This window comes from Fusarium oxysporum, chromosome V (assembly GCF_013085055.1).
Source record: "Fusarium oxysporum Fo47 chromosome V, complete sequence".
In the NCBI taxonomy this organism is placed as follows: Eukaryota; Fungi; Ascomycota; class Sordariomycetes; order Hypocreales; family Nectriaceae; genus Fusarium; species Fusarium oxysporum.
Window position 1 is genome coordinate 322,322 of NC_072844.1, and position 22,087 is coordinate 344,408.

General features: G+C 46.3%; 7 protein-coding genes across 7 annotated transcripts; 5 read left to right on the forward strand and 2 right to left on the reverse strand.

Annotated features, from left to right (window-relative positions):
• The first annotated feature begins 138 nt into the window (after positions 1–138).
• Positions 139–1,501, forward strand: FOBCDRAFT_222357 (NADP-dependent alcohol dehydrogenase). Its single transcript, XM_031183161.3, has 3 exons — positions 139–394; positions 457–1,092; positions 1,147–1,501. Exons 1-3 carry the CDS (start codon positions 221–223, stop codon positions 1,432–1,434), a joined length of 1,098 nt encoding a protein of 365 aa, XP_031038803.2. The 5' UTR covers positions 139–220; the 3' UTR covers positions 1,435–1,501.
• Positions 1,502–2,088: 587 nt separating this feature from the next.
• FOBCDRAFT_260389 (chaperonin 10-like protein) lies at positions 2,089–3,186 on the forward strand (the record flags this gene model as incomplete). Its single annotated transcript, XM_054704459.2, has 1 exon — positions 2,089–3,186. The coding sequence occupies exon 1, from the start codon at positions 2,125–2,127 to the stop codon at positions 3,184–3,186; it is 1,062 nt and encodes a 353-aa protein (XP_054560434.1). The 5' UTR covers positions 2,089–2,124.
• Positions 3,187–4,901: 1,715 nt separating this feature from the next.
• FOBCDRAFT_319028 (SNF2 family N-terminal domain-containing protein) lies at positions 4,902–7,941 on the forward strand (the record flags this gene model as incomplete). Its single annotated transcript, XM_054704460.1, has 11 exons — positions 4,902–5,153; positions 5,200–5,741; positions 5,791–5,901; positions 5,961–6,033; positions 6,095–6,224; positions 6,274–6,483; positions 6,532–7,240; positions 7,288–7,473; positions 7,529–7,679; positions 7,748–7,852; positions 7,903–7,941. The coding sequence occupies 11 exons, from the start codon at positions 4,902–4,904 to the stop codon at positions 7,939–7,941; spliced, it is 2,508 nt and encodes an 835-aa protein (XP_054560435.1).
• Positions 7,942–8,014: 73 nt separating this feature from the next.
• FOBCDRAFT_239572 (uncharacterized protein) lies at positions 8,015–11,854 on the reverse strand (the record flags this gene model as incomplete). The annotated part of the gene is made up of 6 exons (XM_059610268.1): positions 8,015–9,306; positions 9,358–9,791; positions 9,839–10,096; positions 10,303–10,885; positions 10,944–11,318; positions 11,371–11,854. 6 exons carry the CDS (start codon positions 11,852–11,854, stop codon positions 8,015–8,017), a joined length of 3,426 nt encoding a protein of 1,141 aa, XP_059464829.1.
• A 1,535-nt stretch (positions 11,855–13,389) lies between these two features.
• On the reverse strand, positions 13,390–16,118 carry FOBCDRAFT_133784 (general substrate transporter; the record flags this gene model as incomplete). Its single annotated transcript, XM_059607912.1, has 8 exons — positions 13,390–13,453; positions 13,568–13,608; positions 13,735–13,900; positions 14,537–14,620; positions 14,675–15,117; positions 15,172–15,749; positions 15,805–15,996; positions 16,049–16,118. 8 exons carry the CDS (start codon positions 16,116–16,118, stop codon positions 13,390–13,392), a joined length of 1,638 nt encoding a protein of 545 aa, XP_059464830.1.
• A 1,987-nt stretch (positions 16,119–18,105) lies between these two features.
• On the forward strand, positions 18,106–19,962 carry FOBCDRAFT_134872 (bacterial alpha-L-rhamnosidase; the record flags this gene model as incomplete). The annotated part of the gene is made up of 1 exon (XM_031183166.3): positions 18,106–19,962. The coding sequence occupies one exon, from the start codon at positions 18,106–18,108 to the stop codon at positions 19,960–19,962; it is 1,857 nt and encodes a 618-aa protein (XP_031038808.3).
• A 429-nt stretch (positions 19,963–20,391) lies between these two features.
• Positions 20,392–21,825, forward strand: FOBCDRAFT_239575 (uncharacterized protein; the record flags this gene model as incomplete). The annotated part of the gene is made up of 1 exon (XM_059610269.1): positions 20,392–21,825. The coding sequence occupies one exon, from the start codon at positions 20,392–20,394 to the stop codon at positions 21,823–21,825; it is 1,434 nt and encodes a 477-aa protein (XP_059467162.1).
• Between the last annotated feature and the right edge of the window lie 262 nt (positions 21,826–22,087).

Sequence of the window (22,087 nt, forward strand, 5' to 3'; positions counted from 1 at the left end):
AGGGGTGTCAGACGGAGGAGTACACTAGCCAATCAATCATCTAGGCTCTATGCCGTGTCTTAGTGCCCCCGCAACAACGCGAAACCGAACTCTCGACGGAACTTCCCTCATTACGTCAATGGTTTTCGGCATATAATACATCTGCAAGCCCCTCAATAAGCCATCTGAGCTTCTTTTCAGAGTTCACAAGACGACATAGCTGACAAGTAACGCCTTAGATATGACTACTGATTACAAGTTTGAAGGATGGATGGGCGAGGATGAACGATCAGCGGAGGGGAATATGGTTTGGCAAGAGTACGAGCCGAAGAAGTGGGAGGAGACTGACGTTGATATCCGCATCACCCACTGTGGTATTTGCGGCTCTGACATCCACGTCCTCCGTTCTGGCTGGGTAAGTTTAGACGAAGGTTATTGTTACATGAGACACCACTGATCAATGACTTTCTACGATAGCGTCAAGCTCCATACCCGGTCGTTGTAGGCCACGAGATCGTCGGCGTCGCTGTTCGGGTTGGCAGCCAAGCTGAAGGCGGCATCAAAGTCGGCGACATCGTCGGTGTCGGTGCTCAATCCGACGCTTGCCTCAATCGCAAGTTGGGCGATGACAACAAGGAGCGCCCTGGCTGCAATGAGTGCGCCTCAGGAGACGAGAATTACTGCGCCCGCATGGCCCCAACGTACGGCTCAAAGTTCCTATCCACAGGTGATAAGACACAGGGTGGATATGCTCGTTATCACCGTTGTCCTTCGCACTTTGTCTTCCGCATCCCCGAGGGTGTTGCACCAGAGCACGCAGCGCCGCTTCTTTGTGGTGGCGTAACTGTCTATTCCCCTCTTAAGCAATTTGGTGCCGGGCCTGGTAAGAAGGTCGGTATCGTCGGCGTTGGAGGTTTAGGTCACTTTGCTGTCCTCTTTGCTCGTGCGCTTGGGGCCGATGAGGTTGTAGGTATCTCCCGTAGAGAGAGCAAGAGGCAGGAAGCCATGGATCTTGGATGCACAGATTATATCGCAACGGCGGATGAGGAGGGATGGGAAACGAAGAATTCTCGGAGGCTTGACCTCATCATCTCCACTGTCTCGTCTCCCAAGGTATGCTGCCCCTTCCAGATCAGGTCGATTGACCACTAATGGGCTTTACTACAGATGCCTCTCGCTGATTATATCGGCCTCCTACGGCTAGACGGCACTCTCGTCCAAGTCGGGCTTCCTGAAGGCCAACTCCCATTCCGACCTGGCAGCCTCACCGGCGCACGCCGTAGACTCGCTGGCTCAAGCATTGGATCGCCAGCTGAGATCAAGGAGATGCTGCAGCTTGTCGCAGATAAGAAGGTCAAACCTTGGGTTGAAACGCGTCCTATGTCTGAAGCAAATCAGGCCATTGTTGATTTTGAGGCTGGCAAGCCGCGATTTCGCTATGTTTTAGTTAACTAGGATTTATCTAATTACTCTCGGTAATCATAATAAGGCTGTTTAATAATACTAAATATAATATAAAGTATTTTTAACATCAGATTTAATGAATATATTTACTTTTAAGTTTACAAATACTAACAATAATTATCTACTTATTATACAGAGTTAATAAGGCTTAGTACTCTTAATATGTATAATATATGTAACTTAAGCTAATCAATAACACTATTAAGGCTATTATAAGTATTTATATTAGCTAGCTAGGAGCTTTAGGTGACTATTATAAGTAAGAGAGAGGGGTTTTATTAAAACTATACTAGGTTCTAAGCAAGATGTTATTTATGTCTAAACCATGAGTCATACTAGCGTGGCGCGTCTAGTATTGAAATGGTACCTTGAGCATCTCCCTGTTCACTCTTATCAATAAGAAATCAATGATTGCGCTCCAATGAGATGTGTGTTGTTAACGGGGAAGTGGGAACGCCCTGGCCAGTTTCCTTTAATGTGGCTTCCAACTATACCCGGAGTTAAGGTTGGCGATAATCTTATGTCCAGGACCGGACAACCAACAAAAGTAACAACCGATGCCGATATCAATGTGTATTAAAGTACCATGGTCTGTAATTATCCTTTAAATATTTCCATTTATATAGCCTTTAACTGCATCTTGCTATTTAACTCCACAATACCGCAAACCTCTTCCCCATCATGTCTTCAACTACAGAAACGCTGAATCGATCTGCGGTACTGCCTCACCTAAAGGCTCATCCCATGATCATTACCTCCTCATCAGTTCCTGTTCCAACTGGGAATGAGATACTGATTCGTGTACGAGCCGTTGCTATCAACCCAGCCGATCACGCTGTTCAAAAGCTCGGCATTGTCATCAAACCCGAGTTCTACCCTTACACCAACGGTACCGATGTGTCTGGAGAAGTCGTCTCTGTTGGGCCTGATCAGGTGAGGTTCAAGCCTAGAGACCGTGTAGTGGGCCATGCGATGGCATGGCAGAAAGGCGAGAACAAGTATGGGGCCTTCCAAGATTACTCGATCATGGTTGAGCCTATGGTAGCCAAGATCCCATATCACATACCTTTCAAGGAAGCAGCAGTTCTTCCGATGGGTCTCGCGACATCATCTGCTATGCTGTTCAGTCCAACTTTGATGGGCCTAGATCTACCCATGGCTGGAACCGAGATGAACTCCAAGGGGAAAGTCGTGGTAGTTTGGGGAGGTAGCTCAAGTGTTGGGTCGAATGCCATCCAGACTGCGAAAGCAGCTGGATATATCATTGCGGCTACGGCGAGCGAGCATAACCACGGGTTAATGAGAGAGATGAACGTGGACTATGTCTTTGACTACAAGAAAGATGGCATTGCGGAAGAGATTATAAACACTTTGAGCGGCATCGGCGATCTTGCAGGAGTTTACTGTGCTGTATATTCGGATACTGCCATTATGGCTTGTGCGACAATTGCAGACAGACTTCAGGGAAAGAAATGTCTGGGAACTATACTTCCTCCTGGTTTGCCGGTCCCTGGAACGATACCAGACGGCGTGCAAGTTTTAATCAATGACCATGTTATTCCAGGATCGACCGAGACTGGGAAAAGAATATGGGTTGATTGGCTTCCAGGAGCTCTCGAAGATGGGACCATGAAGTGTATGCCCCATCCTGAGGTTGTTGGCAAAGGGCTTGAGAAAATCCAGGACGCTGTAGATGCGATTGGCAAAGGCGTGAGTGGAAAGAAGCTAGTAGTTGAGCTTTAGATTATATGTAAGGCAAAGCGATAGCGTCTAGTACTAGGATAAACCTTTTTTTTTTAAAGGTGCCCTGTCAGTCTGAGTACGTGAATGCTGATGAGCGAGCCCTCAGGGTCCGAAGACTTAGGACCTAATATTAGGAATAAAACAAATTTATTAAAGATATACTTAAGTTATATTAAGCTATTCTAAACTTATATAAGTGCATTTTCTACTTAGGAACAAGACCTGGAGTTTATTTCTATTTTCTATCCTTAACCAGGCTGACTTTTAATTGTCTTGTCTCTTTCTATCATCTTTTGCATTATCTGAATTAACTCGGAAGTGCTTTTTAATGGTATTGACTTTCTAAGTGCATTTTGTGATAAGCTTGTAGACATCTTCCAGAGGCTTCGAGATTCCATATTTGCAGCATGCTGAGGCAACTCGTCAGGTCTGCTTTCCTTTAGGGCTCTGTTGGCCCAATTCAGGAGATAGTGAAATAAGGCAAGCAGTCTGTTCTTAGTAATGATGATAATTGCAAAGATGAGAACGAAAAGACCGCTGGGGAAAAGGGGGGTTACAGAGACTTTAGTCCAGAGCTTTAGAGCTTGTATAAGAAGGGTGTCAATGTGATAGGCGATCTTAAAGAGCCCAGGCAGCGAATTGCTAACTTGACTATATAATGAAAGCTTAGTATGCGGCCCAAACGAGTGTATCGGTAAGTCGTGTTCATCGGGGTAGATATTCGTAGATTGGGCAGTAGTTGCCGCAGCACTCATCCAGGAGTTGACGTCGCCAAAGACAGGCCTTTCTTAAGTCAAGGGAATAGGAGGTTGATGTTGATCTGAGCCATTAACCGTGAGGGCACCACCAGCAGTTGCTATAGTAGCATATCGGTTGATGACGGAGCGCGTATTGCTTACTCTAGATGCAGAAAGAGCCAGAATAACGGCAAGAATAAAGCTGATAGTAAAGAAGTTCGAGGCAAGGCGAGCACAGTCTATAATAGCTCTGATCTAGATTATAAAGTAAAGGAAGCAAATATGTTAAGAACTTAAAATAAAACTAAAATATAAATCTAAAGTAATATAAATAGTTCAATATATTTAAGATTAATTTAAAATAGATTTTAATTAATACTTTTGTTAAGGTAGTAAACCCTTAGTTTTTAAAAATTAAAGTAAGTAAATTAATAAAAGAAAATATTAATATTTAATTAAAATTCTTTTTATAACTCTATGATATTAGTACATTAGGCTTTATTTAGGGCGCAAAGCCTGGAAGTTATAAATCTTTCTGACTCCCTCCCTATATTGCCCATAGTTATCTAAAGCACTAGGAGTCTGGAAATTAATTAAGCTCTCAAATACCGAGGGGAGAGCTATATTATACTTGTGAATAGAGTTGTTAGTTCCCTGCACTCACCACTCGTCCCAATGCCCCTTGCACGACTACTCATAACCATATTTTGGTTACTTTTTAGCTCACTTCACCTTTTTCGTTCGGCGAAATACAAAGAGCTGTATGCGTATTGGTAGGCGGCCAATCGTTTCAAAGCACTTGACGCCGAGGCAGATTCACTTGTGGCTGTGCATCAATGAGGCGTTAAACAGGGCTGCCATTTTTTCAAGGCGTTCTCAGAAGCCAGGCTGCATCTTGACATTGCACCCCAATAATCGTGCTCCCATTTAATCTCATCACATTACATTCGCGCACAGTTGACTTGAGTGGCCTCGCAAATGGATGTGGACGATCAGGACACGGCACGAGCCTGTAAAAGGATACGCCTGCAATCCCCAGAGCCAGACGTTTATGAGAATTTCGGAGACATTCTCTTGTCAGACTCTGAATTGTTTCCTCAGCTCACGTGCGACAGCGGTTTCTCGGCCAGCATCTTAGAGCCTACAAAAGAAAGTAAAGATGAATCTAGACTTGAGATCGTAGGCGAAGCACTGGTCGCAGAGACAATTCGCGATGTCTGCCTCGGAATGGTGAGCTTCAAGGTAATAACTTTAAATGTGCGCTGATTTGGAACAGATACCCTTGAAAGCCACATCGTCATTCTTTAAGAATCGAAAAGAGTCAGAAGCTACAGTCAACCTGCGACAGTGTGGCGCTATCTTGACGCTCTGTACGGCAGACACGGGTGCATATGCCGGCATCGTCACGGAGGTGTTTCCGTTAGAGTTGCTCGACCGCCCTTCGGTAAAGCTAAGCGCTCTGTTAACTGCCCCAGCAGCTCTTCGCATCATAATGTTCAGCCATATTGAAGAAGCAGCGGAGATTGGAGCTCTCTTATCTAATAATGACCTTTTCCTTCAACATCCGTCACCTCGGGACATCGAATATTTTGAGCTGGAGGCGGAATACTTTAACCCGCATTATCTCGTTATTCCAGGGTCTCGCATGCCACAAATGGAAGACCTTGCTATCGAGTACAACGATAGTACATCAGATCCGTCTCTTACCTTGGACGAGCAGAAGAAAGGACAGTTGATGGGCGTTTTTGACACCGCAGCTGATCTTTCTATTCGACCGACGACCGATCCAAGCCCACGGCTACAGACCAGCCTAAAAGAGTAATCGTGATGATTCCCCCATTCTCTCGTTGAAACTAATAAGCTGTAGCTATCAACTCAAAGCTCTTACGGTGATGAGCGAAAAGGAGTGTACCAACGTTGAAAGTCCCCAGAGTCCTTCGCTGTGGGTCGCACGCGATGCATTCACTGGGGGAGACAGGTATGATATCTCAACGTAGCCTACAGGGGATGAAAGAATGGAAGTCTAAGAATGAACAGAGAATACCGCCACAGAATAACGGGACATAGGGTCGATGTTCCGCCCGTTTGTGCCGGAGGAATCCTTGCTGATGTCAGAAGACCCTTATACCCCTGCTCTACATAGCATATAGCTGACGTATTTTGCCTTACAGGAAATGGGTCTCGGGAAAACCCTCTGCGTACTGTCCCTCATTTGCTGGTCTCTGGACTTGTTGAGGGACACAGAAGCTCAAGGGAATGGTTCTGAGCCTTCAACAACATTGGTTGTCATACCTAAGAGCAGTACGGTCCGCGACGATGTTGTAACAGAGCTTTCACTAATAGCGAGCAGTGATTCCTGGCTGGCAAGTCCAGATCAAGAACCACATTGTCCCGGGTCAGATCCGTGGTGCCCTTTATCATGGTACTGGTAGACAAAGTCTTGCTAAGCATTTTCGAAACAATGATATTGTCTTGACAACATATCAGACCTTAAGGTCTGAGTGGGCTAACAAGGGTCCATTGTTCACAGAGCAATGGTTCCGCGTTGTTCTAGATGAAGGTCAGTATTCTTATCTCATCACCTCGTTCATGTGGTTAATGAATGCAGCCCATCGTATCGGTAACAGGTCAACTCAAGTATTTCAGGCCGCATGTGAGCTCCGGTCATCGAGGCGCTGGTGTCTCACGGGAACTCCTATTGTGAATTCCATCGATAACTACGGAGCATTACTAGCGTTCGTTCAGATGGAGCCTCTCGTTGCAAAGGCCAGATTCGATCGTTGGATATCCAATCCGATTCGAGATAATGTACAAGAAGGCCTTCGACAGCTCCGGATTCTAGTTGAAGCAACGTGTCTCCGTCGGACGAAATCTAGCATTTCACAAGCACTCCCTCCTCTGACAATCCGCGAAGAAAAGGTTAGCTTGCATCCATATGACCGCGCTCTTTACGATTTCTTCGAAAGTGAAGCTGCCAAAAACGCTGCCGATTCTTCTAACAACTATCCCGACAACCCTTCAGAGACGGGTAGGGAAAAGAAGAATGTTTTATCTCTGATCCACAATCTTCGCCGAATTTGCGATCACGGAGAGGATCTCTTATCAGTTTCGGACACTGAAGCGTGGAGGATGCGGAGAGGTCAAGGTCCAGATTTGCAAACTATACACTACAGTGGTACACAACAACTTGGAACGAATTATAGTGTGGATTCATACTGCAAAGCATCGCCGTCTGCTAAGGTGCAAAGATTGATACACAAAATTCGATTAGAGCAAACGAACAACGTGGCAGGGTCGGCGACTCCACCGGTGAAAAGGTATTAGTGTCCAGCAAATACATACAAATATCGCTAATGATGGTCAGCGTGGTTTTCAGTTACTGGACTAAGATGCTCGATCTTGTTCAGAGCGCTCTTTTACAGGCTAGCTTCTTGTGCGAGAGAATTGATGGCCAGTACTCCATCAAGCAAAGAGAGAAGGCGCTGTCTAGATTTGCAAACGACCCTTGCTGTACTGTAATGCTGGCCACTATTGGGAGTGGCGGTGAAGGGTTGGTGTTTGGACGCCTGCAGTAAGCTAATGCTAACACTATAACCAATTTCTAGCATTGATCTAACCTCGGCTAATAATGTGCATCTTGTGGAGCCTCATTGGAACCCCATGGCCGAAGAGCAAGCGATCGCGCGTGTTCATCGAATCGGCCAGCAGCGGCACGTCACTGCCATCAAGTATATCACTCCAGACTCGATCGAGGAGGTGAGTCGTATTCATCTACGTCTATTAGTCAAGTCAGTAGCTAGTAAGCATGGTCTAACTGCGTCGAGAAGTATGTTCAAAACATTCAAGTTAAGAAAACACAGCTTATTCAGGACACATGGAGTGTCAATAACGACTCTAGTGGGAATGGTATGGACAATGAGACTTCAAGCGTATGTAGCCATATACGGAGGCAAATAGACCTCGGACTAACTGTTTTCAGAAGCTTGAGAAATGGCTCGCTCAGAGAAGTGAGATGTAAATGGAGATCCAAATAAGAACTCCGAGCTGCTTATATGACACAAGATATTTCAATGGTATATTTAATCCATCTCTCAATCACTGTAAGAACCTTCATTTTCATTTTTCTTGTTTCTCTGACGTTCCTCTGTAGTTCTTTCAACTAACTGTTCCCATGTCAGCCCGAGCCACTTTGAGATTTCTCGTGCTCCTTTTTCGTCCCCAATCCTCTTTTTCGCCGTCCGCTTGTTGGGGTCTGCTCCTTGGAGAAGTAGGAACTCCATGAGATCTGCTGCTTGTTTTGTAGTCTTCCTCGATGCGATTTGCAAGGCTGTTAGACTGTTATAGCTGGACTGGATGTCAACTCCACAGCCATGTTGAATGGCATAACGCGCCAAATTGACGGAACAGCTGGAATCGGCAATACTTGGAAGAACTTTATGCCGGTCTCGCGCTTTTATTGTATGCAAAACCTTGTATTCTTCCCAAATCCCCAGCAGCATGCGTTCGCGGCTTGGGATATTGTCAGTGGTGCCTATAGCACCCTGCAACGCGAATGCCTGTGCAACTTCCACGCTGGTACCCGCAATGCCGAAGCCTGAAGCCAGTATTGGCCTCCATAGTTCAAAAAGACCCTCAGACTCCAATGCCATTAGGGTTCCGATTATGTCCTTCACTGCTACTCGAAAGTCGTGCGTATCCCTTAAACGCAAGTCCAGCGTCGCAACCCAGCGTAGCAGAATTTTGGACAAGCTGACACTCTTACTTCGCACTGTCCTCTCGGCTAGATCACTAAACCTTTTCCAGTCCAGATTATCTTTCGTGACAAATGCTCCCGTGAGTAACCCAGAGTCGTTGAACAGTTGTAGGATTGAGTGAGAACCCATTTTGGCAGCGTGGATTGCGACCTCTGTCTGCACTAAACGTTCTAAATTGCGCAAACGAGGTATCAGTGACGTTATAATCTCCAGCCGGTTAGTTTCAATCAAATCAAACATAAGAGGTTGGAGTTCTTCGTCTTCAAGCTTTTCATAGGGGGCAGTATTTAACAAACCAGGATCTACAGCATGTGGGTGGCCACTTTTCAGATGGTCATCTCTCATCTTTCGTGAGATAAAGCCCTGGGTCGCAAAGCGGCAGCCTGGGTAGTTGCAGTTCCATGGCTTCTGATGATCCTTTTCGTGAGCTTGGCGGCCTGTCTTCGTTTCAAAGCCGTAACGACGATAATGACAGCCCAAAAACCCGCATCTGAAGCACCTGGGTCCATAATGGTAAGAAAGTGATTTCAGAATGGAACATTTCTCATCATCGAGGTCATCGAGCCGCTCATGGAGAGCAATTGAAATTTTGGGAATGGAGAGCGGGCTGGTGTGAAACCACTGCTCCGCTATTGATCGGATTAGTCATTATTACCGGATCTCAAGGTCAATGAACTAACGATTATTGAGCTGAAAGTCTGACTTGGACGATGATGTCTGAAATTCAGTACAGCCCTTCAGCATCTCTACCAGAGCAGGCTCCTGATGCTTCAGGCCAAGAATGGCTGGGTGTAGGGAACTTTCTCTTTGGTCAGTCTCAGTGTAATGATCTGATGATCGTGTCTCGAGAAGTATTCTCAGCTGATCAATAAGAGTATCAGGTATGGTTTTTGAGCCAGATAAGGTCAAATACTCGTGGATTAAGTCAAGCCAGAAGCTCGATGAGAAGTGATGCAAGCGATATGCCCCCCAAATAATGTTGGCATCAATTTCATCTTCGGTGAGGTCTGGGTCATGGTGGCCCTGGCACATATACACCACGCAGCGAATAGCCAAGTCAAGCGCCATCTCAGAGAGAGTGACAGAGTTCTGGATCTTGGTGCTAAAGATGTATCTGACTGGTGTCAATCACTGATAGAGGGTGTTTTTCCTTTGACGTACTCTCGAACAGTAAAATGGACGAATTGAACATAACCATCTACTATATCGATAATCGGGCCGCAGATCTGTACAACATTGACCCTCGCTTGAACTCTCGGTAGCTTGAAAGGACAGTCGGGGTCAACAAGCAAGGTCTGCTCGATTTCTTTCAGTGTCATGGGTGATGGGGCACACCCCACCCAGCCAAGTATCGAGCGAGCAAGGTTTCTTCTTTGGAGATCTGGAGATGCATCAATCTGCTGTAGAACCCTACCATAACTAGACAAGTATTAGTAAGGCCACAAATATATGAACAAAGCGCATACGCATCCTCCAGAGACGATGGGAGATGTTCGAGTTGGTTTTGTATGTCTCCGATATCGTTGATGTAATATACTATCCTGAAGATAACCTTAACATAAAGAAACATTCCTGTTATAATGTCAGAAATTCTAGCTATAAGGCTTTGTGATTGCAAACCTAACAAGGTAACAAAAAACAAACCTTTTGCACGGAATGCTAGTGGTGCAGCCCAGCCTTGGAGCTGGTCTTGAACGTCTGGAACGAAGTCCCTCTCTTTGAACCATTCTCCCATAGTTTGGTTGATGAAAACCTGGATACTGCCAGCGTTATTCTTGTCGACCTGTATATCTATAGTCTTGCCGTCCAAATCGCCAGAGATGTCACTTTCGGCACGGCTAGTTAACAGGATGTGGCACTCTTCACATTCGCCACTGAGTCTCACGAGTTCCTTTATCAGCCTTGAGCGTTGTGTAGGTTCAATCTCATCTAAGCCGTCAATGATTACTCGCACAACGCCTGCACTCTGTATAAGCGTCCGAAATAGGGTTGCAGCGACCTTAAAATCGTTTCCCAGATGTTGCAGGTCTGATTGGCGTAGCATTGTCTTGAGGGAGAGGGATGTAGAGGCTAGTTGGAATATTAATGAATGGAGGATAGAGAGTGCGGAAATACGACTGTCGAGGTATGTGAGAAACGCGAACACGGTATGGGTACCATCCAATGACTGAGTGTGCTTGATCACGCTGCTTGCTAGCAGTGTCTTGCCTAGATAAGTAACTAATTAGGAAATGTATCTTGGATTGTATTAGAACTATAGGCTCACCGGCTCCTGGGATACCTCGGAGCCATAAAATAGGCTTTGCTTTCTCCTTACCGGCGAGCCAATTCTGGAATGATAGGTCCCGGAAGAGCCATTTCCCGGTTCCATTGCAAACAGCTTCGCTGAAACGATATAGGTCGCCATCGTAGCTCTTAGGTGAGATATGTGCCCGATGGCTCGCATATTCCTGAGCGATATTGTTCTCCTCTGTCTGTACGAAATGCTTCAATTCACGGTTTCGTAATTCGTCTGCTCTGCGTATCTCCTCCATACGAACTTCCTTTCTGATGAGGTCGCGATGGCTTGCCATGTGTTTTACCACGACCTGTATCCTGTCTCTGTGGCTTGGCCAGAGCATCTCAAACACAACTCGGAGACCTTGTCTTCCTTATTAAACCGGGTTGCAGAATCGAAAATTTAGGAAACTTACGGCGCATACTAAAGAATTTGGTAGAGATCAGGTAGAACTGAAGAATGTCGCGGAAATACAGCACCAACAGTTCCTGCAGACGATTGTTATCGGCGAACATTTCGGCCAGTTCGCAAAAGTCGGGTAGAATGTTCCCAATCTCTTCCAGCGCATTCACAAGAGCATCGAATGACTGTTTAAGCAGGTCGGCCCACAGCAACAGAAGCTTGATTGGGCCCCATATGAGCGCTAGGATGTCGGGCTTGGCTTGCACGAAGGTCTCAACGACACTACTGTATTCGCGAAGTCGAGCTAGAAATGGTTCGATCTTGGACAGGTGGCGAAGTCGACCGGACTTTGCCTGCTTGTCTTGAAGCTTCTGGATGTCCTGGTAGACTTGCTCGATGCTAGTTGTTTGGATAATTTGGTCGTAGAAACTATGGCCTTTGAGCTTGTCCTTAAAATCAAGCATCGCCGCTTCAAAGGCGCGCTGTGTAGTAGTCATGATGTTTCCGGCTTGACCAAGTGCACAAGAATAAGAAGTATCAAGTTGTCGGATAAGCAACTTTTTGGGAAGAAGTTAGGCGAAGAACGGATGTGGGGGTTGAAAATGAGGCGGCAGAATCAGGCTGAGCAAGGCACAATCGCCGCCTGTTGGTTTACAACTTTTAATTGCATATATTACATGCTGATATGTTAGTACGTAGTGTCAATTTATGGACGCAGCTGGCAGGCGGCATTTGTAATGAAGTTCATATCGGCAATTCTGGCTTGTATACTTTGGTGTCAGCCTGATAAATGTCCAATGCCTGGTGTACTCAAAATGCTTGGTATAAGGCAAACTTTTACTAATCGTCTTATATAATCGTCTTATATAAATAAATCTCTTGTCACAAACGAGTATGCAAGATATGCAATTAAGAGCTATCAACCAACGATGTTTGTCCCTTGCCCAGCCTGATTCTGCAGCCTCATTTTTTATGCAACCCCCGCATCTCCTCTCAGCTGAACTCCCCTTCTTCACTTCGATTATTGCTGGCATATTCAGTTCAATGCAGAAGCAAATATTGACGATAGATTCTCGCTACAATGTCTGGCGCTGAAGCTGCCCTCCTTGGGGTGGGCATTCTCTGCAATGCAATGCAGATCCTCACCTTCGCCAAGGACTCTATCCACGTCTATCGCAACATCCGCGATGGTCGAGCTCCTGACCCAGAACTGGACTAGTATCTCAGGAATGCGAAGGCCTCCTTTGACGCGATGAATCAAACTCCGCGCAAATGAGGCCCCTGGGCCAGGCGCAGCAGCAGATCGTTGATGTTGGCAAAATGGTCCATGACTGCGTGGACGAGCTGCAACGACAGTTTGCCAAACTTCATGTTGACGAAGCTTCAAAAAGTGGGCTTCGTGGCAAAATGACTGCGTCAAAGAAAAGCCTAGTAGCGCTATGGCATGGAAAGGAACTCCTAGATGCCGAGAAAAACCTGCAAAGATATGAACAACTCCTGCATAGCCTCCTCCTAGATCGGGTTTGCACTCAATCTCAAGCCGCCGAGATCAGCTCATTTCAATCTTTTGGGCATCTCCAAGGGGCTTTGCAAAGCATCGTCTCACAACTGGTGGAGGGCTCCACCAGCGTTTCGGACCTGTTCACATATTTCTCTTCAAATATGAACGATTGACTTGTCGACGAGCATGTAATGACCCGAACTGTCATTGAAGAACATGTCAACCTGGCGGAGAATAAGATTCATCAGAATATTGCTGAATCCGTCGACAAGCTTCGTCAGGAGCTGCTCGAGCGTGAGAAGGACAAAGAAATATCCTGCGTCGCTATTCCTCGATGCTGTTCCAGCTATGCTTCGGGCATTTTCAGTGTTCCATTCGCGCCAAGAGTCCTTAGACCTTCCCAGCGACCTACTGAAATATATTCTTCGCCGTTTACAATGAATTGCCACGGAAGAGGCACAATATCAGGGCGCTGTTAAAAGGTCCATTCACGCTCTGCACTCCTGGTATATCACTACTTGTCTGGCCAACTTAACCCGGCTTAGGAGCCCTATTGCCGTCAAAGACAGGGACTTTGTGACTGAACTGAGCAACACTGTTGGTTCAGAAGATTTGCAACATGTCCTTTTACTTCAGTTACACGCCAATATTGAAATTATGGAGCGGTTTGAATCGTTTCAAAGCCCAGAACGTTCCGCTGATAACACACACTACGCCCTCGTTACTGTAAATCTTGCCAATGCCTACCAGCTGTTATATGAGGTCATATTGGAATATTTATTAGGCACCCTTCGGCTTCGCTTACCACATAATGTCAACTTTCGATTCGATGTATCACTGGTTGCAGACATGTACCAACCCAGCTCCAACACATACATGTTCCGCGTTGACTGTTACAAGCCTAGTAGAAGATTCCATGACCAAATCAAACATTTCTTGCAGGCGGCTCTGTCTAGAGATCGGATGCTTGACACGGGAAAGACCTGGCCAGATATGATGAAGTGCTCTGACACTGAGCTGAGCCCCATCGACGCTTCCAGCGCTGACAATTATGTAACGCATACATTGAAAGAATGCGGAGGGAGTTTTTTGCTCCCTGTTATTTCATTAAGGAACCATAAATTGAGTTATAATTAGGCACCAACCTAGGTAGAAGTCGCTCCCTCTTACCTAATTACCTATAATATTATTCGATTTCATTAGCCTGTAATAATGTTTAAATATTAAAAGAGGCATTAGCCTTAGTATAAAGGTAAAATATATAAGTTAATATATAAGTAATATACTTTATATTCTTGATATATAAAATATTCTTAAAGAAAGAAAAAAAAATAAAAAGGAATTTTTACATAAATTAACAAAATATAAATAACTTTATCTTTCTTCATGTTATAATTTTATATATAACTTTAATTTTAAGACTTTTTATTAATCTCTACCTTAGTTTCTATACGACGTCTAGTATTTTCATCCTTATTTTAATATTAATGCAGGATGTGCCTTACTAATCTTTTCTTCTAGATATTCGGTGTTCTAACTCATTGAGCTCGGCATTGTAATCAAATTTCTCTTCAACTTGAGAGGATGAAACCACAACGTCATCTCCGAATAGAGCAGCTATTTCTTCAAGGCTTTTACCAGACTAGTTCAGCTTAGCTAAATGTCTTCAATAGGATACATAATAACACTTACTGTTTCGGGAAGAAGGAAGAAGTAGAACAACGCTGCAGCAGCGTTGGATGCAATGAAGAGTGAATAGTATCTGTAGATGGTCAGCTACTTTGATGCATGCCATTTTAGTGTTCCCTGGACCTACCTCCAGCTGACATTAGCAATAGCCAATGGTGTTATCTGAGACAAAACGATAGCCACGATTGCTTTTGTCGCCACAGCTAGAGCCATACCCTTAGTCCTCAAGAAGAAAGGGAAGAGTTCTGAAGGAACCACCCATATCATGGCGTTGAAAAAGATAGCATAGCTCATCGAGTAGAGGAAGATAGACGCGATAGCACCTCTCGCGCCAGCCTGGTTGTCGTTGTTTGAGGATCCAAATTCTGCGCTGAGTGCCATGCAAATAGCAATCATAACGCAGAGCACGATGGATCCAGACCATAAGGTGCGAGTGCGAGGCATTTTATCCGCGACGAAGACGAGGTAGATGATCTGGCCGATGATACCCATCATTCCATAGACACCGCTGATCAGCAGTGCAGTGCGTCCTGTAAAGCCTACCGTTTGATAGAAGACGCCTTGAAAATTCTGCAGTATCGTGTTAGATCGGCACATAGTTGTTTCTAGACTTGGTCATTATACCTGAATGACGGATGAGCCCGAGAGTTGGCTCATAGTCACGATGAATGAAGCCGTCAAGGTCCGACGAACATACTTGCGGGAGAACATGAGTCCAAGGGCTGTGAACCAGTCCAGGTTACCTTGATCCCTCTCAAGCTGAATCTGTGTTCGGATCTGCAAAAGCTCCTGCTCAACAAAGGTCTCGTCCTGGTCATTCTCATGTAGACGAGCAAGGACCTGACCAGCCTCATCATACCTATCCTTTAGTACCAGCCAGCGTGGGGAGAAGGGAACGAAGAAGATCATGACAACAAGCAGTACTGGGATAGGTAGCTGCATAGCAAGAGGAATTCTCCATTGTCCATCGCCTTTCGCAAACGCGCCAGCGTAGCCGATCCAGTTGGCGACACCGAAGCCAATCGCGATCATCATTCCCTGTAGACCGACAAGAAAGCCCCGTTGGTCGGGTTTCGATACTTCGGCGAGGTAGATGGGAACGACAGAGAGGATCTGGCCGCAGCCAATGCCAGCGACAAGACGACCTGCGATCATCATGCCGATGTTGGCAGCAGCGCACTGAAGAACCGCGCCAATAATTGCTATTATTCCATGTTATTAAGGGCAAATTTCAGCAGTGAATGCCGCGAAACTTACTCAGGATAGATGCGATCAGAATTGTGTATTTTCGGCTAAGCTTATCGGCGACGTATCCTGTGGTCAAGCCACCAATGGCTTGTCCAGCATTGTATACAGATACAATGGCCCCTTGATGCGTAGTGTTGACCATCGATGGTCCGTACATGGCGAGTTTGAAGCTGTCATGACCGAAAGTCGTTGCGATGATGCCTATTAATACTTGTTAGCACATAGGTGCATGAGAATGGTGTTGAGCGCATACCTGAGTCGAGACCATATATAAAGCCGCCTTGGGCTGCGACGAGAGCAACAGCTGTTGCAAGAAACCCCATGTTGCTTTGTTTTGCTGACTGTGTTTTGCTGTGATGGTAATTGGCAGTAGAGATGTTGAAAAGTTCGAGAGCGACCGGTACATATTTGTAGAAGAGCTTTTGAGCTTCTCCGCATCCGGGGCCCCAGATTCTGTAACGCTACTACCCCGACTAACAGCCATGGCTAGTTTGTACTAACCAGTCTACAAGTCATTCGGTTGAAGGCTGGCCGAGAATTCGGTGTCTCGGGTTGATCTTGCTACAGAGTCATGCCACCCAGGGATCCTAGGTGAACGGTCCAGGGGAGGCAAGAAAATCAAGATCTCTATCCTAAGCGACGAAGATACCTAAGTCAACTTAGCATATTTTACGATAAACTTAGACCAGTTAAATTTGGCACCCTGGTTTACGGCGAGAAGTTATGTTACCCCATGACGGCGGGTTATTTCGAGAGCTAGCTGTAGACCTGGATCTTTACATCCTTTGGACCTGTTCCGCTCATTCTATAGCCATTCTCAAGGCCGAATCCCGAAGGCTCTCATTGTTGCGGATGAACGGGTGGCCAAGTCATCTGTAGATATTCATGACTACAGTCTTTTTCACTCCCCAGCTACTTATTACTTTTCTAGGGCTAACTGGCCTGATGCCGAGTTCAGAGAATGCCATTCAACTTTTCAAATGATCAACCCCGTCAAATCCTCAATCCGTATGCCTGCCACTGCGGAATGGAACCGTCCCTCAAACATGCCAAGAAACGAGGCTCCTTTGTATGGGGAATAACCTTTATGTTCCGAGGCGAAGGATGGTCAATCCTCTCGGCTTTGCCGAGACATGATTGGCTCTCTTGGTTTTCTGGCCAATCGGATGCTTCCAAAGCCGCATGATCGTCAGTGACTGCGAGGGTCACAGTCAACCTACTCCGGTAAACTACACCCGCCTGACTTCAATCTGATCCGACGAAATGCCAAATTGAGAAGTCGTTTCTGTCGAGTTTGTCTGTATTGACCTGGGGAAAACCACAACTCGCTCCAAGTTGACCCGACTGCCGAAGTTGTCACACGACCTGAATAGGTCATACTTAACGGGTAAGACAATTCAGTTTACTGTACTCCCATACAACGAACTTAGTCCCAGCCAGCTCTGAAGACGTACCATGTCCAGTCCTCGGGTTTCCAAGCTCAAATTTGAGCATCACCACAATGGACTTGGTGTAGACACGTCTAGGCCTCGACTTTCCTGGTCATTCGAAACGTCGGCTTCGACAGCTGCGTCATGGGTACAAACCTCTTACGAAGTTGAGATCACTTTCTCAAACACAGTTGATGCTCAATTATTCATCATTGAGAGCGAAGAATCGGTTCTGGTGCCATGGCCAGCTCGGTCACTTTCATCTCGCGAATCTGCGTCCGTTCGCGTGAGGGTATATGGTAAAAGCCTCGATCAAGAGTCTGCCGTCGTCAAACCTAGCTCCTGGTCGACTTCTGCGATTGTTGAGACCGCTCTTCTTGAGACCAACGACTTTAAAGCAAATTTCATCACCTCCGCTGAACGAATTGGACCCTATGGGCCACTACGACCGATTCGATTCTACAGAGAGTTCACTCTACCGCAAGATACAACGACTATTCCTCGTGCACGATTGTATATAACAAGTCTTGGTGTCTTTGAGGCAACCATCAACGGACAACGTGTCTGTGATGAGGTCCTAGCCCCAGGCTGGACGAGCTACAACCATCGCCTCATTTACCGTATCCACAATGTTACTTCCCTGCTGCTCCCGGGCAAGAATGTCATCAGTGCCGAGGTTGCTGAGGGATGGTATGCTGGAAGACTCGGCTTCAAAGGTGGCAAGCGTTTTCGATATGGCGATGAGCTAGGGCTATTCGCTCAGCTCGAGATTCAAGATACAGCTGGCAAAGTGTCTTGGGATCTTGTCTCAGACGAGACATGGTCATCCACCACGAGTCCAATTGTTACGAGTGAGATTTACGATGGTGAGGTTCACGATATGAACCATATACCTCCAAAACCTCTGAAGACAAGAGTTCTTCAGAGGCCATCGGCTCAACTTGTAGCACCTGATATTCCCCCTGTTCGTGTCACTGAGACCATCTCCTGCAAGCGCGTCTTCAGCAGTCAGAGGGGCAAAACGGTCTTGGACTTTGGTCAAAACCTCGTGGGCAAACTCTTCATTCCATGCCTTCCAACCGAGAAGGACAAATGTATCACCTTGCGTCATGCCGAGGTGATGGAGAATGGGGAGTTGGGAACACGGCCACTTCGTGACGCAAAATGCTGTGATACTGTGATCGGATCGGGTGAGATTCTCTCAAACTGGTCACCCAAGTTCACCTTCCATGGCTTCCGATATGTCGAAGTCGAAGGATGGCCGGATGACGGTCCCTCACCCGATGACATCCGAGCTGTTGTGCTTCATACAGATATGGAGCGCCGAGGGTTCTTCGAATGCTCCAATCCTTATGTGAACCAACTACACAATAATATCGTCTGGTCAATGCGCGGTAACTTCTTGTCTTTGCCGACAGACTGTCCCCAGCGAGATGAGCGTCTTGGATGGACCGGCGACCTGCAGGTATTTTGCCCAACAGCGACGTACCTCTATGACACATTGGGAATCCTTAGTAACTGGCTACAAGACGTGTCAGCAGAACAGCTGGAGGAAGGCAAGGGCGGCATACCTCCTCTCGTGTGTCCCAACGCCATTAGTTCCAATTGGCCTCATATGGCTCAAGCAATCTGGGACGATGTTACAGTCCTAGCTCCAGACGCTTTGTTTCAGTATAGCTCTGACAAAGGTCTCCTGGAGAGACAGTTTGATAGTATGCATGCTTGGCTGGAACGGGGTGTTGATAGGGCTCCGGATGGGCTTTGGAACCCTGATAAGTGGCAGCTGGCAGATTGGCTAGATCCAAGCGCACCGCCTGAGGATCCTGGAAATGGACGAACTGACAACATTCTCGTGGCGAATGCTTATCTTGTGCATACGACACTGGTATTCTCCAAGTTATGCTCCGTTCTTGGAAAGACGGAACTAGCTGCCAAGTATGCGCAAGACGGAGAGCGTTTGAAGGTCCTCTTTCAGAGGAGATACATCACAGCAGAGGGTAACCTAATGTCAACGTCTCAAACAGGTCTTGGTCTCGCCATCAGATTCGGTCTTTATCCCGAGAACGATGAACAACGCAAAACTGCTGGAAAAGCCCTCGATCGTCTAGTCCGCACCGCTCGCTTCCACATCAGCACAGGTTTCGCAGGAACACCGGTTATCTCCCACGCGCTATCTGAGATCGGCCGCTCACAACTGGCGTACCGTATGCTGCTCGAGACTACATGCCCTAGTTGGTTATATGCTGTAGTGTCACACGACGCAACGACTGTATGGGAACGCTGGGACAGTATGCTACCTGATGGGCTCATTAATCCTGGTCAAATGACGAGTTTCAACCACTATGCTCTTGGGGCAGTAGGTGATTGGCTTCACGGGACAGTTGGTGGTATTTCACCTCACGAGCCAGGTTGGCGCGTCATTCGAGTCCGCCCTATCCCTGGAGGGAATATCACCAGTGCGAAGGTATCGTTCAACGGACCTTATGGACTCGTTGCATGTGAATGGAAGCTTGAAGGTCAAAGGTTTATTATGTCGCTGACCATTCCTCCCAATTGTTCAGCTCTAGTCACTCTGCCTTCAGAGGTTCGAAAAGACTTTACTTGTGAGGATGAGGCTACCAGAGTTCTTTACTCTGGCCACCATTCGCTGGAATGTCAATTTTATGCTGGAGAGTGGCCGCCCAAGCCAATGGTTGCGGCTAATCAGCCTATGCCTGTAGATAGTATCGCCGGGTAAAATAGTGCTCGCGAATTTATAGAGATATTTCATAACCGCGAATAGTTGAGGATTTGCTGTTTGGAAGACGTTATCTGGCTTTGTCAGGTAATGAAGGGCTTGGTACATCCTTTTGCAACTTCCCTATCCTCAATGTTGTCATTATTTCGTGATTTATGGTAGAGCCTTAGTTTTTTCTTTTCACAGTCTCTCAATTAATACTTTAGCATTTACTGATTTTTATTAACCAAATGAGTTATCTCATAAATGAATAACAGCCGCCTTGCTATCAGACCCCGGACCCCGGTTCGTAGGTTACAAGCTAGTACCATGCATGCTTCAAACATAAGGTTTATTCATGTACGAGATCACGTGTTTTAATATCTATTATTACGCTGCTAATTTTCCCCGTTCCTATTTACCTCGTTTCACTTCCCAGCACCTTTCACCATGTCTCTCAATTCGGCGCTCGAAAGACTTCCTGCGGAGCTTCACAAGGAGATTGCATCCTATCTCGTCGCCTCAAACTCCACCAAGTCGATCCACTCACTCGCCTCCACATGCAAGCGCTGCTTCAACATCTTCGCCCCATTTGCAGTCCAAACATACCGCAGCTCCGAAATTCCCAAAGAACGATCTCAATCGCGCAACCGTAACTTACAATTCCTCCACCATATCGCCATCTCCCATCCGGAGCTCGTCTGGCATGTCCAAACGCTTGATTTACATGATTGGGGGTTCAAGAGCGATGGGACAGAGTCAGGTCTTGCGATCCGGGATGATGAGTGGTCTGTATACAAGAGGCTGGTAGATGAGACTTTCCCCTCTGAAGGTGAATCAGAAATTAGGAAGCAATGGGTCAAATTACTAGAAGAGGAATGGGAAGATGCTTTGATGGCACTGCTTCTTGCAGTCTGCACCAATATCAGGACATTGATCTATCGGATACCGAAAAAGTCTAGCATTTTTCTGCGCGTTTTGAATGCTGGTGTCAGCAATCAAAACGGTGCCGAGCCAGGCGGATCATTTCCTCGGCTACAAAACATCACACAAAAACCTAACATTATGAGCAAGAGGCGATGGTTCCTTTATGATCCTAGCAATAACGAGAGCTCAGAGTTTAAATTCGACGAGGATTTTATCAAGATACTGCAAATGCCTTCCCTGCGCTCATACGAGTGCAACGGCATGACCCTAGCCGGCGACATGGATAAAGAGGTTCTGGACAAACTGCCTAGGCGATCTGTCAGCATAGAGTCACTTTCGATCACCGACTCCAATTGCCAGTTTTCCTCTCTTAATGCCTTACTAGCTGTGTGTCGGGGGTTACGAGCATTTACATCCACACGAGCACGAGAGAAGCCAATTACGCTGGAAATGACGGCTCGAGATATCGTAAGAGCATTGATACCGCATTCAGATACCTTGGAATACCTTCACCTCGACTCCAACAAAACATGGAGGCTTGCTTATGTCTTAGATCAGGAAACATTTTGGTCATACGCCGGGGTTGAGCTCAAACAACTGCACAGGTTGAAGCACCTCAAGGTTGTTATCGAAGCCCTCAAGGGGCTTTTCAATGTGTTCGAGGCAGTCATGGATGAGAACTGGAAGATGCCACCTCCACCTCCCTTTGCAGACTGTATTCCAGAGCAGTTGGAGTGTCTTGAGATTCGGAACTGTACGATAGAGGACTTGCCTCAGATCACTGAGTTTGCTGAAGCTTTGGAGAATTTTCCGAAACTTCGGTCGGCACGATTCGTGTTTAGCGATGACCCTATTGAGTGTGGATGGGAGGAGAAGCCGAAGGATCTTATTTTTGATATGAATAGGCCATCTTCGGAAGCAGTGCAACTGGTCAAGGATCTGTATGACCAGAAATAGCCCAGCCATTTGACTATCGCTTAGGCATTCCGCCCGTTCTAATAATTGTTGCCTTTAACAAATTTTCTCGTATGACTGTCTTCGCTATGTCAGACTTACATCCGAGATCCGTATTATTTGGATCAGTCCTTAGCTTAGTCATAAAATGACTCTTTGGTGCTTAGTTGCTTTTATTATAATGCTAGCCGTTCTTGACCGACAATCTGACAAAGTAATAATAGCACCCCGCATTCCTCCTCCGCTGTAACATGAGTTTAATGGC

Excerpts from the sequence above, each read along its gene's own strand:
- FOBCDRAFT_222357 (XM_031183161.3), top strand. The coding sequence starts at position 221 with ATGACTACTGATTACAAGTTTGAAGGATGGATGGGCGAGGATGAACGA. Across the intron at positions 395-456 it reads ACGTCCTCCGTTCTGGCTGG|CGTCAAGCTCCATACCCGGT; the intron begins GTAAGTTTAGAC and ends TTTCTACGATAG. Across the intron at positions 1,093-1,146 it reads CCACTGTCTCGTCTCCCAAG|ATGCCTCTCGCTGATTATAT; the intron begins GTATGCTGCCCC and ends GCTTTACTACAG.